Source organism: Mycena indigotica, assembly GCF_014461135.1.
Source record: "Mycena indigotica strain 171206Taipei chromosome Unknown Mind.scaff0002, whole genome shotgun sequence".
In the NCBI taxonomy this organism is placed as follows: Eukaryota; Fungi; Basidiomycota; class Agaricomycetes; order Agaricales; family Mycenaceae; genus Mycena; species Mycena indigotica.
Window position 1 is genome coordinate 5,088,853 of NW_023503001.1, and position 15,982 is coordinate 5,104,834.

At 53.0% G+C, this 15,982-nt stretch overlaps 7 protein-coding genes across 7 annotated transcripts; 6 read left to right on the forward strand and 1 right to left on the reverse strand.

Annotated features, from left to right (window-relative positions):
• Positions 1–1,075: 1,075 nt before the first annotated feature.
• MIND_00269100 (uncharacterized protein) lies at positions 1,076–1,459 on the forward strand (the record flags this gene model as incomplete). The annotated part of the gene is made up of 1 exon (XM_037359564.1): positions 1,076–1,459. Exon 1 carries the CDS (start codon positions 1,139–1,141, stop codon positions 1,457–1,459), a length of 321 nt encoding a protein of 106 aa, XP_037224659.1. The 5' UTR covers positions 1,076–1,138.
• An 887-nt stretch (positions 1,460–2,346) lies between these two features.
• Positions 2,347–4,436, forward strand: MIND_00269200 (Glucoamylase; the record flags this gene model as incomplete). The annotated part of the gene is made up of 9 exons (XM_037359565.1): positions 2,347–2,505; positions 2,560–2,784; positions 2,839–2,890; positions 2,938–3,083; positions 3,129–3,557; positions 3,602–3,877; positions 3,927–4,191; positions 4,237–4,362; positions 4,414–4,436. 9 exons carry the CDS (start codon positions 2,347–2,349, stop codon positions 4,434–4,436), a joined length of 1,701 nt encoding a protein of 566 aa, XP_037224660.1.
• Positions 4,437–5,928: 1,492 nt separating this feature from the next.
• MIND_00269300 (uncharacterized protein) lies at positions 5,929–6,928 on the forward strand (the record flags this gene model as incomplete). The annotated part of the gene is made up of 2 exons (XM_037359566.1): positions 5,929–6,438; positions 6,488–6,928. The coding sequence occupies 2 exons, from the start codon at positions 5,929–5,931 to the stop codon at positions 6,926–6,928; spliced, it is 951 nt and encodes a 316-aa protein (XP_037224661.1).
• A 794-nt stretch (positions 6,929–7,722) lies between these two features.
• On the forward strand, positions 7,723–8,632 carry MIND_00269400 (Forkhead box d1; the record flags this gene model as incomplete). Its single annotated transcript, XM_037359567.1, has 4 exons — positions 7,723–7,958; positions 8,012–8,144; positions 8,194–8,579; position 8,632. Coding segments are annotated over 4 exons (756 nt in total).
• A 2,701-nt stretch (positions 8,633–11,333) lies between these two features.
• Positions 11,334–11,666, reverse strand: MIND_00269500 (uncharacterized protein; the record flags this gene model as incomplete). Its single annotated transcript, XM_037359568.1, has 1 exon — positions 11,334–11,666. The coding sequence occupies exon 1, from the start codon at positions 11,610–11,612 to the stop codon at positions 11,334–11,336; it is 279 nt and encodes a 92-aa protein (XP_037224663.1). The 5' UTR covers positions 11,613–11,666.
• Positions 11,667–12,029: 363 nt separating this feature from the next.
• MIND_00269600 (uncharacterized protein) lies at positions 12,030–13,322 on the forward strand (the record flags this gene model as incomplete). Its single annotated transcript, XM_037359569.1, has 3 exons — positions 12,030–12,173; positions 12,227–12,862; positions 12,912–13,322. The coding sequence occupies 3 exons, from the start codon at positions 12,030–12,032 to the stop codon at positions 13,320–13,322; spliced, it is 1,191 nt and encodes a 396-aa protein (XP_037224664.1).
• Positions 13,323–14,387: 1,065 nt separating this feature from the next.
• Positions 14,388–15,363, forward strand: MIND_00269700 (uncharacterized protein; the record flags this gene model as incomplete). The annotated part of the gene is made up of 3 exons (XM_037359570.1): positions 14,388–14,747; positions 14,790–14,986; positions 15,033–15,363. The coding sequence occupies 3 exons, from the start codon at positions 14,388–14,390 to the stop codon at positions 15,361–15,363; spliced, it is 888 nt and encodes a 295-aa protein (XP_037224665.1).
• Between the last annotated feature and the right edge of the window lie 619 nt (positions 15,364–15,982).

Consider the following 15,982-nt stretch of genomic DNA (forward strand, 5'->3'; position numbering starts at 1 on the left):
CAAGACTCGACATGTCGCAATTGGTCCGCTTGAGTATTGTGGTAATCGTCATTGGATTCACTATGGTTTTGGGAAGTTTCGGTATGTGCTGCCTTTACTTTGGTATAGAGTATTGATTTAAATAGGCTTGCTGTGTGTCATGGAGACCCTCGAATTCCTAAAGAGCGAGAGGATAGAGCTGAGAGCGGAGTCAAACTGCAAACAGGGACCAAGCGGGCAAAGGAGAACAAAAATGCCTACGCAGCTGGTTACGAGCGGGCAGCAAAGCGATTCAAATCTGATCTTGTACAGCTTGCCGGCCCAGGAAAGCTTACTGGCGAGAAAAAGCAACGCATTAGTGCTAACAAGATGATTATAGGCTAGTCAACAGAGCTAGTTACTGGGCCTAGATTACGTGTTCTTCGCTCTCATAATATGTAGATATTCATTTTGGTGTCTAACAATATCTTTGGTCAAATCAAGGACTGTCTGATCAAGGTCTATCTTATTAGTTAACTGAATATTTTCTTGATTATAATGAAAGCATCTTGGATCCAATTTTTTGAAACTTTTGAGCACTAGAAGGTACAGTAGACTCATATGTGCAATAACTAGGCTTAACTATAAGTGTGAGGCTGGGAAGTTTGGGGGAGGTGTGACTCTGATGATGATGAGAGTCACACTTTTGTTCTCTAACTTGGCTACATCTTGGATCCAATTTTTTAAAACTTTTGAGCACTAGAGGGTATGGTAGACTCATATATGCAATAACTAGGCTTAATTATAAGTCTGAGACTGGGAGGTGTGGTTAGTGTGACTTGTGTTACATGATATAATAAATGATTAAGCTTAAGTTGTTTCTGCAGTTACCATTTAATGAACATGCCTATAAAAGGAAATTCTGAACAATTGAGCAAATCTTGTTTTCTAAAAATATTTTTGTTATCCCAATTGCACAAGTTATGCCATTGCCTATTTTGAACATAAAATAATGCAAGGACAGTATTTCACACTTAAACTCCAAGCTCAAAACTCAAACTCAAGTTCACTTATTTTTTGCACCACCAGATCAATGTGTCACAGAACCTCCCAACTAGGTGAAACCACTGTCCAAAACCACTTTTTGATCGCAAAACCACTGATTAAAACCACTGAAAACATGTCCAAACCTCGACCAGTAGTAAACAACGAAAAATGCTTTTATACGAGCACTATCATTCCCGCTGCTTTCGACAACAGCTCCGTCTCCTGTTCATCGAGCGAGAAAACAACTTCCACTCTTACTCTCCGGGAGCGCCGGGGCTTCAACCTCTACCTCTCATTCGCCCCCGCATTCCCCAAGATCGAGCCAAAAGGCCAGCTTGGACCCACCCACGCCAACCTTCCTCGCCGTCGCAAGCGGAGCAGCGTTGTCTCAGTCGAGATGCCCTCATCAAAGGCCGCTGCTCCCGCCACTGAAAACACAGCATACTTCTCATAGACGGCAGGCGTTTGGTGGGGGAGGAGAAAGTTTCCACGTTAGCACTTGACGTGGTTGCGCGCTTGAGGGACATTGTGCCCTTCGCGCTCAAGGGGCAGGACGAGCAAACGTACTACTATAAATCATAAACGCTGTATGCTAAGTTAGTCCTGCCCAACAATTTCGAGCATCTTCATTATGCTCCAACTTGAACTTGAGCCGCATATACCTAAGCCCAACTGTGCCGAGTGGTGAACTTCCATCATTTGTACCCGCAATGAGGATCTGAAAGTACTCTTCGTTCGATTCCATTTAACGTCTGTGGAGTGAACCAGTTTCGTGTTGCTTTATCTCACAAATCAGCCTGACCGCTCTCTGAGTCCTTGTGTATTGTCAGTCTGTTGACGGGGCCAAGTCTTGAGAGTTATCATAAGTACCTGACGCCCGCCAAGCGCCCTCACACCCTTGCGCACACCGCGATCATTTTCATTTCGGATGACATCATGATATCGACAGCAACAAGCGTGTGAAAGTTAACTTGAACAGATTCCACCATCGTTGCGGCCAGTTGGACCTTTTCAAGTTTTGAACGCCCGCTCTATGATTTGTAGCTCAATAACAGTGAGGCCTATTTTACTCGTTTGCCGCGGCTCAAAGTCGGGAGAATAATGTGCTGGGCAGAATAATGTGCTAGACGTAGTGCAGGATTCTTTCGTCGCCGGCATCTTGCAAAGATCGTCCCCGTGGTCACGAGAACAACCAACCACGCTGCTACTCCTTGTGCTACTCGACATTCTCGCATGTGGAGATCACATCCCCGCATTCACGGTCTTGGACCATGGCAGAAGTATATAAGGAAGGCAGTATGTTGTTCCACTTGCACCAAGTCCAGTCACTAACCCTCCAGAATGCGGGTCCTCCTCGCTTCAGCACTGGCCCTTTGCGGAACGGCATTCGCGGCCTCCTCAGCTTCTGTCGACGCATATGTCGCAACAGAGTCACCCATTGCGAAGGCGGGATTGTTAGCCAATATTGGGCCGAATGGCGCGAAATCGGCGGGTGCGAAGGTGTGTCGCTGTGTGAATATTTCGGTGCAAGACACTCATCTGTCTTGTTTTTAGGCTGGTGTCGTCATCGCTAGTCCTAGCACGGTGAACCCCAACTACTTGTATACCTGGGTCCGCGACTCCTCGCTCGTCTTCAAGGTCATCATCGACCAGTTCACAAGCGGACAAGATAAAAGTCTTTTGGGCCAAATTCAAAACTTCGTGGCGGCAGAGAAGACACTTCAACAGGTGTCGAATCCAAGTGGGACGGTAACCACAGGTGGATTGGGCGAGCCTAAGGTATGTCATCCACCAGATGGAAGAACGAAAACTGCAATAATCAATACGTTCTAGTTCAACATCGACCTGACCGCTTTCACGGATTCTTGGGGAAGACCCCAACGAGGTATCTCCCTTGCTTTCAACTTGAAATAATTCACCCTCTGCTCGTAGATGGGCCAGCACTCCGTTCAACGGCGTTGATAGCCTATGCGAACTGGCTCCGCGCAAATACAAGCACGGCGAACGTAGTTCAAACTCTTTGGCCAACTATCAAACTCGATCTTGACTATGTTGTGGCGAGTTGGAACTCGACTGGGGTGCGTGTCCTTTCCGAAAACTATTAAAACTAACTCTATTCACAGTTTGATCTTTGGGAGGAAGTATCGTCATCTTCCTTTTTCACAACCGCCGTCCAGCATCGGTCTCTTCGTGAAGGTGCCGCTCTGGCGAGCGCACTGGGTCAGGATGGGTCAGCATATACCACGCAAGCGAACAACGCACTTTGCTTCCTGCAGTCATACTGGAATCCCACCGGCGGCTACATTACCGCCAACACTGGTGGTAGCCGGTCCGGAAAGGATGCCAACACGGCTCTGGCATCGATCCATACCTTTGATCCCGCCGCCGGATGTGATGCGGCAACTTTCCAGCCCTGTTCCGACAAAGCCCTGTCCAGCCTCAAGGTTTACGTTGATTCATTCCGTTCAATTTATGCTATCAACCAAGGCATTGCGTCGAATGCGGCCGTTGCGACAGGAAGGTATCCAGAAGATGTCTACTTTGGAGGCAACGTGAGTGGCTTGATTCCTGGTTTGACCAAACTGACGGGCAAAAGCCATGGTACTTGACAACAGCTGTCGTTGCTGAGCAGCTCTACGACGCCCTCATTGTTTGGAAATCCCAGGCGTCGCTCCAAGTCACATCAATCTCCCTGCCTTTCTTCCGCCAATTCCTATCTTCAGTCGCTGTCGGCACTTACGCCTCCGCAACCTCAACATTTACGACACTCACAGCAGCCATTAAGACATTCGCTGACGACACCCTGGCCATTCATGCCAAATATACGCCAGCAAACGGCGCGCTGGCTGAACAGTTTAACAGAGCCACTGGTGTTCGTCTATTATTCAATCTAATCTTTATCAAATCTAATCTTGGAACAGGCACCGTTATCTGCCGCTGATCTCACGTGGTCGTATGCAGCCGCTCTGACAGCGTTTTCGGCACGCGCTGGTGTCTCGCCCGCCAGCTGGGGTGCCAATGGACTAGTCTGCAAGCCACCGCCAACCGTTAGCGTGACCTTCAATGTCGTTGCGACTACCGTATTTGGGGAGAACATCTACATTACTGGCTCAATCGGTGCCCTGCAGAACTGGAGCCCGGACAATGCCCTCATTCTGTCTCCCGCCAACTACCCTACATGGAGTAGTCAGTTATTAATGTCTTTCTCTTGGCAGCGCTGATTGTTTCAAGTTACTCTGACTTTGCCTGCGTCGACTCGTTTCGAGTACAAGTACATCCGCAAGATGAACGGTGTGCTCACATCCTGGGAGTCGGATCCAAACAACTCGGCTTCTTCGCCCGCAAATGGGACACTGGGTATGTGTCTAGTCGACTTTGAGTGCAGCAAAAACTGATTTGGCCAACTAGTGCTTAACGATACGTGGAGATGATTGACAATTGGAAAAGCATTTGTAGACACATTGGCATCTGTAAATTATCATTTTGCTCTCCTGTACCTCGAATTTTCTTGAACACTATTCGACGCTACCGCCGCCAAAGGGAGGTTACTCAGAATTTGCACAAACAAAGGTGAGAGAAACATAAAGCAAGGCACATTGTTCAAGATGGGTAGGACTAGCATACAACATTCGTGGTTTACGGTTTTTATGGTAGTACGTTGGCTCGTCCTGCCCCTCTAGCGCAAAGGGCACAATGTCCCTCAAGCGCGCGACCACGTCAAGTGCTAACATGGAAACTTTCTCCTCCCCCCACAAAACGCCTGCCGCCTACGAGAAGTATGCTGTGATTTCAGCAGCGGGAGCAGCGGCCCTTGATGAGGACGCCGCGACTGAGACAACGCTGCTCCGCTTGCGACGGCGAGGAAGGTTGGCGTGGGTGGGTCCAAGCTGGCCTTTTGGCTCGATCTTGGGGAATGCGGGGGCGAATGAGAGGTAGAGGTTGAAGCCCCGGCGCTCCCGGAGAGTAAGGGTGGTTTGTGATTGCTCGCTCGATGAACAGGAGACGGAGCTGTTGTCGAAAGCAGCGGGAATGGTAGTGCTCGACATGGTGTGTTGGTTAAAGTGTGGTTTGGTGGATGGTAGTGGTGCGAATGCAAGAGCGATTTAGCTGGAGAGTTCGACGAGCCAGGGAGGGTTTTATACCCAAGCAAAGTGAGACATTTTACTTCCGCTACACTGGTTTGACTTGCTTGGTCTTGCCTTGACGTCATGTCTCGCATCCCCCATCGGGCACTTCGGCCCACGAGTTAGAGTCGCGCATACAGTCTACAAAGACGCGAAAATTTGAAAGTCGCGGTCGCGGGAAGAAAAGGCTGCAGATGACGTTTTCTCGTGACTGATATCGGCTGATGTCATCAACACGGCTTGGTTTCCAACCACCATCATGGCGGATGGGTTGCTCTTCTCCAAGCCAACTACTACCCCGTAAAAAGAGGCCCCACACTGTCTTGTCTCCCCAGCAAGTGAAGCGAGACACTTTTGCTTCGGCTGCACAGGTCTGAGTTGCTTCCGTCGTCGCAGATTCAAGTTGACGTCATGTCTAGCGCCTCCGTACCTCGGCCCGTTCTCGGATTCGGAATTCGAAGGGCCAAAAGACTTGGTCGTGTTGAAAAGCCTGGCGGCCCGATTGCTGAGCTGTGGCTGGCTTTCGTCTTGTTCAACGACCATCATCTGCTACTTCTGGACCACCAAGGATATCGCGCGGGCATTCAGACAAAAACACAACTCCGAACTCTTGGTTACCCATTCTCATCCGCGCCGGAAGCATGGCACGCGAGACTGTCTGGGGTAGCATGGGGCCCTCCGCCATCCGCTCCGTTGGGCAAGACAGCGGGTGGTCTAAGACATCTAGCGGCGCTCGAGTATAAAAGCCTGGCCTTCTCGCTAATTCGTTCTCAACTACAAACCACAACCACAAACTACTATGTCGTTCACATTCGAAACCCGTTCGCCCGTCGAGACCGCCCGTCTTGCTGCAAAGCATTGCGACTTTAAAACATCGCTGCCTTCCGTTCCGTCTCCTGTGCCGTCCGTCCCCGAGATGTTGGCTACCATTCGCCACACTCCCAAGCGCATTCGGCGTCTATCTCATGCCGGCGTCGACCATATCCGTCGTCGCAAGCAATCTGGTCAAGAGCCAGAGGACTTTGCTGCACCGCCCGAGTTCACTATTCCTGACTATAAGGAGTCGACAACTCAGACTCCGGTCGAGGAGGTTTCGCCACTCGATGTCGAGGGCTCCATGCCAAAGCCCAACCGCTCTCGCAAGTCCTCAGTCGCTTCGAGTGTCTCTTCCGAAGCGAGCTCGACGCTGCCTCGCAGGCGGCGATCATCCGTGACCAGTGTCGCCGAGTCGTTCTCCTCAAACAAGGAGACGGTGACGCTTGTGATGAAGGTCAAGGCCTTCCCTTCAACGATCTGGGGTTTCTTCTCGGTGGGTATTTCTTTTTTGACTCTGGTTGTTGTACTGACAAATGTTGCAGAGTTTTGTTTGTCTCATCGCGGCCTTCATCGGCCTGTCCCTTGTCGGACCCGCGCCAGACTACCAAGAACCTCCCCCACGCCCAAAGCCTGCGCGGGTTGCTGCTGCCAACCAGAATGGAGACGATCGCCGCCCTTCGCTGTTCAAGCGACTCTGGCACAAATGCAAGGGATCGTTAAAATCAATCACACCCTCCAATGTGGCTAAAGCCCCCGCTCACCCCGCTTCCTCGCCAGCCAAACAACCAGCCCCTGTGGTGTTTGCCGCGTTGAAACAACACATGAAACTTCCTGCTTGCCAGTGGAGACGGCACATAACCCTTGTCTCGAAATTTCTCTCCACGCGCAAGCTGCGAAAACAACAACAGCAACCTGAACAGCAGCCTGAGGCAGCGCACCCCGCACCAGCCATCGTGTGTTCAGCGTGTGGCCGACAATCTTAAATTCGTACCCACCACTTCGGAATTCTCTCTTGATTTGCTTTACAACTACGTCGAGAAGTCCACATACCACTTTTGTGTTACCTCTATTTCTATCTAAAACGCAATGAATATGTTTGTTCAACAATTGCGAGCAACCAAAATGATTGAGCCTTGCGAAAGGACAGGGGCGGACTGCACGGACTTAACCTTCCCATTTCCCACCACCGCCTTCTCACCACTAGCTTCCTGTGCTTACACAAGCTCCCAGACAACAACGCGGCCGCTGCCTTTTGCATGCACGTGCGGACAGGCACTATCATCACCGTGGCTGTGCTATGTCTGGGCACTTTCCATAGCGGGATGTATTAGTCACATTACTGACCTCTTCTTGACCGTATCTCGCGCCCCCAAACGCGTCGGACCCATCATGCACATTGCCCACCCTTCTGCCGGTACCCCACTACTCCTCCGCGCCTAGTCCTCTCCACCATCGCGCACCCACTTCGAGGACCGGTACCTGCAGCGCAAGTCGTATTTGACAAGTTGCTCTGGAAAAGCCGGGGCTGCCGGGCCCCACCACACGCTGGCCTGCCAACGGGATCGCGCCGCAGGCCCGTAGCAGTGAGACACACGGGCCACTGGTTTCGGAATTTGAAGGGTAATGTTAATGGAAGGCGTCGGTCAACCGTCATGATAAGGATGGCATTTCGATCCCGCAAGTCCACTAATCACGTAAAGAGTCCACAAATGACTCTTTGTTGCCTCCTACCCTCGTCATTCGACTCCGCCAAAACTTAAAGAACAACGTCGACATCATGATCTCCAGTCTCAGTTCTGAAGAAGTCACGTTCGAAGATTACTTACAGCAAGAACTTTGCGACCTCAACACCCAGGCAAGTAACGATTTCCCCCATGATTTCGCACGGGTTTCCGAACAGGATCTGGTTCCGCCGGCGAGCTTCCAGCCTGACTCAGAGGATGGCAACGTGCTCTGCGTAGAGACCGTTCTATCCTCACTGGCATCTGATACTATACTATCTGGGAACTCAAGGTACGTTAGATAACCACGCTTAGCCGCAATGAGAGACTCTGTCATACTTGAAGGTGCACTACTACCCAAGAAGCTTCAGGCTGTCCGAGTCCACCGCTTTACATTGATCCACGTGCCATCTTCAATGACTGCCAGTGTGAAGGATCCGACTTTGTTCCACCCCGGGAAACTTCTGGGGCTGAATATGTGAGTTGAGGCAATTGGCCAAGTCTTAGTTCACTCACAAGGTCGATAGTTGAAGGAATATTCTGTGCCCGACGTTCAAGTCGCTACTCAGGCTGTTGCTAGCAGCTCTCCAACTACGCCGGCCCAGCCTTCTCAACCACAGGCAGACCTCGCTGATGGCGAGTTCCTTCAAGCGCTACTAGTAGTAGGCACATTTCCAGATGCTTCGCCCCATCTCCGCCGCCGTCTTGCTCTTCCCGAAGGAATTTTCCCAGATCTCAGCATCGTTCCCGATACTGGCGAGCGTCCGGGGATGGCTACCTGGATCCTGGTGGCCTTGGCCATCAATTCAAGTCCATTCCGCATGCTATCACTCCAAGGCATCATCAAGGCTCTTACGGAGCACTTCGTTTTTTATCGACGGTCTGAACCTGAACGATGGCAGGTTGGTATATAGTATCTGACTCCAAGTCTCCGACACCGTCCATCATGCTCATGACTGACCTAGAGCACTATCCGCCACACTCTTTCCGTGTACACCATCTTTCACTTGGTGAAAACTACAGGGAGACCTGGCCGTGGTTATTGGCACATTGATTTTATGGGGGACCAACTGCAAATCCGGAAACCTCAAACCACGTGTGTGCACTCTTGACATTCTACTTGCCGTTGTAATTTGCACTGACAGGAACAAAAAAGGCTCTTCGAAGCCATTCTGCAAGGGCAACAACTGTTGAATTTCCCTTGTGTCAACGGTACAATTCTTGCCAGTGTGCAGAATCATCGCCGTGACTCCCGGCGTCCCTAGTATTTGTACATACTCTGAGTCCGTATTCTTATCTGTCCTTAACTGTGTAGCTATGTAGCAAAGGTATCCAATCATTTATTTATCACTTCTTGGATCGAAACACTAGCAGTTCGAGTTAAGCATTCAACATCGTTTCCACCTGTGGCATCGCCATCGCCGCTACGATTCTTGATTTCAAAGTGAAGCATCCGGGACAATTTGAACCACTCATCCATAGCCTCCTACAACAGCCATGGCGTTAATGTGGTTGAACTGGAACGCCGGCAGCACTCACCTTCGCATCGTACAAAACCAAAGACTCTCCCCATTTTTTTGCACCTGAGGGGTGACGGCAAAAAGCAGGTTTGCGGACGGCTTGAACCCGGCTCTGGCGGAGTTCAAGTTGTTCGTATGTTGCGAGGAAGATAGCAATATCCTTGACGAGAATAGTGCCGCGGTGCGATTGGCGCTTGGGCGTATTGACAACGACGGGGCTGAATCCGAACTAAGTATCTCTCCTTCTTCATCGCCATTGCTAATCCTCGTTGCCGATTGTACAGTACGTACTGGCGGTTTGACACAGGTGAAAGGTCGCGGATACTAGAGACGACTTCAACGGTTTGCTTTCGTGCATCGCCCTTTGTGCGAAGCTGACGCATTTCAAACTCTGGTACTGTCCTACCATGAGTCCGTGACTTCATGTCGAGGCTTCCGTTCGCGGACAACTTGAAGCCCGTCTTCGCCTTGGCAGTCGACTTGGAGATCGTAGTCGAAGCAGAGCCGGCGTTCTCTTCGTCAAGGTAAGCGTTCTTGGCGGCTCATATAGTCTTTTTTGTGAGGCTGACCTTGTTATATAACGATTTTGACCCGACTTGGAGGAGTTCCACTACTAGATGTCGACTCTTTCGCCTGTCATTTGTGGCAGCGCGAAGAATCTCCCTTACGAGCGCGAGAGATGGCCTCTGAACTCGATGCGACTGGGAACCGTGGCGGGTGCCGGGCGGGTGGTTGAGCAAAAGCCCGCTGTCAACGGGCACGTGCCAGTGTGATCATGATCGATCGGACTTCTTCTCTCTCCAACATCAACATGGCGCGCGTTTTCCGGCCTGGACCCAATGAGCAAGAACAAACTAACGGACACTCAGGCCGCACTCGTAGTCTTACTTGTGGATCGCCAGCTTCCTTCTCTCCTGCGCGGCGCGCGTTGCCCTGCCGCCTCATGCAGCATCTTTCCTCGACGAGAAGAGTAAGCACTACTAGTATATCTTTCTCATAGCCGCACTATCTTACCTTGTTTGAAGCTGTGCCCTCTTCCTCCCTGATGCTTTTCTGAGCTGTTCATCGACGTTAGGCCAAATGAGCAAGAACTTGTGCACTTATAATTAGGGTGAGTATGCCCGTGTCGACGTCGTGATTTGACCTACTGTCCGTCGTTTGTAGCGGCAAGAGCCGTCGAGTCCGCTTAGACTCCGCTATCTCTCCCGAGAAACTGCACCCGTCCGACCCAAGTAAGCACCCTTTTTTTTCTCGTTCATTGCTACTCTCTTACTTTGTGCATTTGCAGTTTGCTCTGGCTTGGATACCCGGTGAGTGTGGCCTTGATTGATCCTTGAAACCGGCCCAACTCACAGTTACTCACTCCTCAGATGCGTCAGCGACCGCGCCCCAACATAGAGGAAGCATTTGCTGACTCTGACCGCTGGTGTCTGGGTGCTTACCAGTCAATGTCCCTTCTGCGCAGCTTGACGGCGTCAACGGTGGGGTAGGAGAGTCGTTATGGATGGAAGGAAAGGTGCGCGTCCCCATCCGTTGTGGGACATTCATTGTCCACTGACGAATCATTCAGTTTACTGTCCTTGTCCTACCTACCGTGACCCTACTGTGCTATCTCGCGAGCCGCCGGACTAACACGCGGGTTAATCGAGTTCTGCGCCGACACGCCTAGTCGTTTTTCACGAAGCGTCATGGTCATGTGATGCGTGACGTCGCGATGTTGCAGCCGTCGCCGCGCACTCACTTCGAGGATCTGTAGCGCAACAGGAAAGCAGTGTAGTATGTCAGTATAGCAACACTTCCCGAGGAACTTCTAGGAGTGGCGGTAACTTAAAATCTTAACTGCAGCACAACACACTGGCAAGGAAAACGGTTTAAGTAGTAGGTCAGCATGAAATCTCATGAAACGATGAAACGAAAGCGTCAGAATGGAACGACTAGACTTCAGTCATATTCGAGTACGATCAATGATTCATGAAGCAATGAACAATGGTTAGGCAGGACTAGCATACTAGTACAACGTTTATTGTTAATGGTTCATGATAGTGCGTTTGCTCGTCCTGCCCTGGCAGCTTAAAGGGCACAATGTCCCTCAATGCGCAACAACGCCAACTGCTCACCCGTTCTGTTTCTCTCCAAATCCCTGCCGCCTACGAGAAGTATGCTGTGATTTCAGCAGCGGGAGCAGCCGCCCTTGATGAGGACGCCTCGACTGAGACAACGCTGCTCCGCTTGCGACGGCGAGGGAGGTTGGCGTGGGTGGGTCCAAGCTGGCCTTTTGGCTCGATCTTGGGGAACGCGGGGGCAAATGATAAATAGAGATTGAAGCCCCGGCGCTCCCGGAGAGTGAGAGTGGAAGTTGTTTGCTCGCTCGATGAACAGGAGACGGAGCTGTTGTCGAAAGCAGCGGGAGTGGTGGTGCTCGACATGGTTGGTTGGTTAAAGTGTGGTTTGGTAGACGGTAGTGGTGCGAATGCAAGAGCGATGTAGCTGGAGAGTCCAACGAGCCAGGGAGGGTTTTATACCCAAGCAAAGTAAGACATTTTGCCTCCGCTGCACCGGTTTGACTTGCTTCCGTCGCACAGGTCTTTCCTTGACGTCATGCCTTGTCGGTAAGACATTCTGCTTCCGCTGCACAGAGTTTCTTCCCCAGGTCGAGTTCAAGTCCGAGTCTTGCCTTGACGTCATGTCTCGCATCCCCCCACCGGGCACCTCGCCCCAGAGTCAGAGTTGCGCATGCAGTCCACAAAGACACGAAAATTGTGGCCGTCGCGGTCGGGAAGAAAAGGAACGTGTTGCGTGACTCGGCTGATGTCAGCAACACGGCTTGGTTTCGAACGACCATCATGGTGTCTGGCTCTTTTTCGCCGCCATGGACTTGGTATCCGCGGAGTCTAAAGCTCCCTATGCGGCGCGTGGGGCCCCGCAAGAAATCTCCTCAAGTTCCACCTTCAACGTTGTGGTTACCCACCATTCTACACCTCATCCGCGTACGACCGGAGGCTGGAGCGTAAGACCTCCGAAGCGGGACGATCTGGGGTAGCGTGGAGCACTCCGTCCATCCGCTCCGTTGGGTAAGACAGCGGGTGGTCTAAGACATCCAACGACACTCGATTATAAAAGCGTGGCCTTCCCGCTAACCGTTCTCAACTCCAAACCACAACCACAAACTACCATGTCTTTCACATTCGAAACCCGTTCGCCCGTCGAGACCGCCCGTCTTGCTGCGAAGCACTGCGACTTTAAAACGTCCTTGCCTTCCGTTCCGACTCCGGCACCGTTTGTCCCCGAGATGCTGGCTACCATTCGCCACACTCCCAAACGACTTCGGCGTCTGTCACATGCTGGCGTCGACCATATCCGTCGTCGCAAGCAATCTGGTGAAGAGCCAGAGGACTTTGCGGCGCCGCCCGAGTTCGCTATTCCCGACTACAAGGAGGCGACAACTCCGGTCGAGGAGGTTTCACCACTCGCTGTCGAGGGTTCTGTGCCGAAACAAAAACGCTCTCGCAGGTCGTCGGCCGCTTCTAGTGTTTCTTCTGAAGCAAGCTCGACATTGCCTCGCAGTCGGCGATCATCCGTGACCAGCGTCGCCGAGTCGTTCTCCTCAAACAAGGAGACGGTGACACTTGTGATGAAGGCAAAGGCCTTCCCTCGTACTCTCGCGGGTTTCTTCTCGGTGCGTATTTCTTCTTCGACTCTGCTCGTTGTGCTGACAAATGTTGCAGAGCCTCGTTTGCCTCATCGCAGCCTTCATCGGCCTGTCCCTCGTCAAACCCGCACCACACTACCAAGAACCTCCCCCGCGGCCAAGGCCTTCCCGTGTCGCTGCTGCCAACGAGAGGGGAGATGAGCGCCGCCCTTCGCTGTTCAAGCGACTGTGGCAAAAATGCAAGGGGTCGTTCAAATCCACCACACCCTCCAAGGCGCCGGCTGAAGCTCCCGCTCAACTCACTTCCTCGCCAGCCAAAAAACAAGCCCCTGCGGTGCTCGCTGCGTGGAGGCCCCACATGAGGCTTCCCACTTGCCAATGGCGCCGGCATCTGAAACTTGTCTCGAAGCTCATCTCCGCGCCCAAGCTGCGAAACCAACAACAGCAGCCTGAGGCAGCGCACCCCGCACCAGCCATCGTGTGTTAAATTCGTACCCACCACTTCAGACTTCTCTTTTTTATTTCACCTTGCTCCGTCGAGAAGTCCACATACCACTTTCGTGTTACCTCTGTTTCTACCTACCAATCAATAAAATCGTTTCAATCAATGTTGCAAAAAACACAGGGGCTGCTTTATGGACACCACGACCACTCTCTCCCCGCCGACATTTCTACGCTTCCGTTGCCCCTACCTATTCCCGAACAACCCGTACCAGCGGCCGCTGCCCTCGGCCCGAGAACGCCGGCTGCGCCCGCTACCACACCCATCACCGCTCAACCCAGCGTGGACACCGCCGCCCGCGCCGCGCAGCCGCTTTGAGGAGGCACAGCGTCTGTTCAGCCAACTGCGGCGGCGGAGCGGGGTCGAGCCGGTGCGCCGGACACGCCGGCCCGTCGACGGAGCACTGGGATTACATGGACGCCTGGCGCCAGGAGTTGCATATAGAGAAGGCGGTGGAAAGGCGGAGGCGACACGGGGAGCGGAGGCTGAGGAGGGCGCTGGGGGGGAAAGAGGTGGGTTCAACGGAAGGTACTGGATAGGGGGGGTATGGTCTGCCCACATCTATTCCTAACAACGTCCACGAAAAGCCCATCGGCGAGCGCCGGGACCGTCCGGCCCGGCAGGTGTCCCGCTGAACCCCGTTATGAATGCCGCCACCGCCGTCGCCGCGGACAAATGCTGAGGGAATGGCGCGGTCGCACGGTGTGTACTAGTAGTCACAAGAGGGTAGCATAGCTATTGATTTTGAGTTCTTGCAGGCAGACTGTGGCTGCCGCCGAAGCGCCGTAAGTACCGGCCCGCGCCGGGGTATGTCCCGGATTACTGGTGGAGTTCTTCCAGCGGATGCTAATTGACCTGGCGGCGGATTGAACGCGTCTACGAGGACCGGGGTTGGCTGCTGAGGAGGGCATTGAAGAGAAGCTAGTAGCACAATCGGAGAGCTTACATGCCGACGCGGGGTCTGTCAAGAGAGACAAGTTATTTGTACATATACATGATGTAGCGCTGGTCACGTGAAATTTGAATCAATACTCCTCTTTTTCTTCACCCATGGGCTCGCACATGTCCACCCCAGCGGCGCGGCCGGTCCAAGAATGGGAGGCACCCACCATCACCATCTCCTTCCAAGACTCGCCGTCTTTCGCCGCATATGAATGGGAAATCCCCGACCACGCCCGGGGGTTCCCGCCGCTCCCCAGCGGCGTGACCTCGCTCCATGTCGCGGCGGACGCGGTGTACAGGACGTATGTCGGTGATCGGCGGCGCCTGCGGTGTTCCGTCGAGCACGTGCGCGGCTGGGGCCGGAAGCCGTCCAACGAGGCCGAGGCGCTGTATGTCCACGCGCGGAGCACCACGACCGACGACGGGTTCTTCCTCCGGCTGCTCCCGAATGCCGAGCATTCCACCCAGGTAGTCGTATGAGGTGTTGAAATAAGGTCTGACGCCACGCAGGACCGCGCGCTGGAGAGCTTCAGCAGGTACGAGAAGCTCGTCGCCGACGCCGCCGGGGTGTTGGTCCCGCGGCATCACGGGATCTGGATCATGGACACCGGGAAGTGGGCGGGGATCGTCCTGTTCAGCGTGCTCCAGTGGTGTGGTGTCCCGTTCACAGACTTTGTTCGGGCCCGGGCAGACACCGAGTCGATCAGGTGGGCGCGTTGCTGTCATTCGGGGTCACTGGGCTTACGTCGCCAGGGTCCGCGTTGGCCGTGTGTTTGAGCTGCTGCACGACTTTGGCGTCGTCCACCGCGGCACGGACGATCTCCTCGAGAAAGTCATATTCGACATGCCGCACTACGAGGCCACCCAGGTCCTCAGATGCTACATCGTGGACTTCTCGGAGGCGGAGGCAGGCCACGTCTGCGCGCGCCGGCTCCCAGCCGTCCCGCTCGGGGCATTCGTCCCGTCAAGAACCTTTGGCTGCCGCGAGATGGCTGGACTGACGTGCTGTCTGGACTTCAACGCGCATCCAGATACTAACGAGGATGTGCCGCCCTACCATTACCCCAGCAGAATTGCGTCTTGAAATAATAAATTTCGCGACTGGCATACAGAGTACCTCAAAGCGCACCCCGGCGTCGACAACCCGCGCGCGCTGTTCGCGCAGCGGGCCAAGCCGTATTCCGCCTGGCGGCCAGTCTACAACGGCCACTATAAGCTCGTCGATCCAGACGAGGAATATCCCGAAGTGGCTGTACTGTCGGCACACGAACGCGTTGCGTATCTAACCAAGTGCGGGTTGTTGAACACCTGAGGAGTCGCTCCATATTTTCATATTATCAATAAACTTACTTGCTACACTGGCAGTCTACCTGATTGGTTCTATAGGTTATTGTACGAGGCCGCGAAGCTGTATCTACAAAAGTCATCTAGAAACTAGTAGAATAATCAAGAAATAACTCACCTGGCGAGAGAATTTTGAGCATCGGCTTTACAGGACAGATTGTGACCGCGCGAAAGGGATCTTGACGGGAGCTTGAAAGCAAGGCATTGATGCTCTTTCAAGCGGCTGGTGACAAGAGGAACGGGCGGTTGCGATAGGCAAAGTGGATGGACACGACTTGATTCAAGTTGTGGTTTAGGTACGTGCAGAGAAGACCAGTCTTTCTAGTAAGCGATGGCTCGGACGGGCTGGAGCGCTTCAC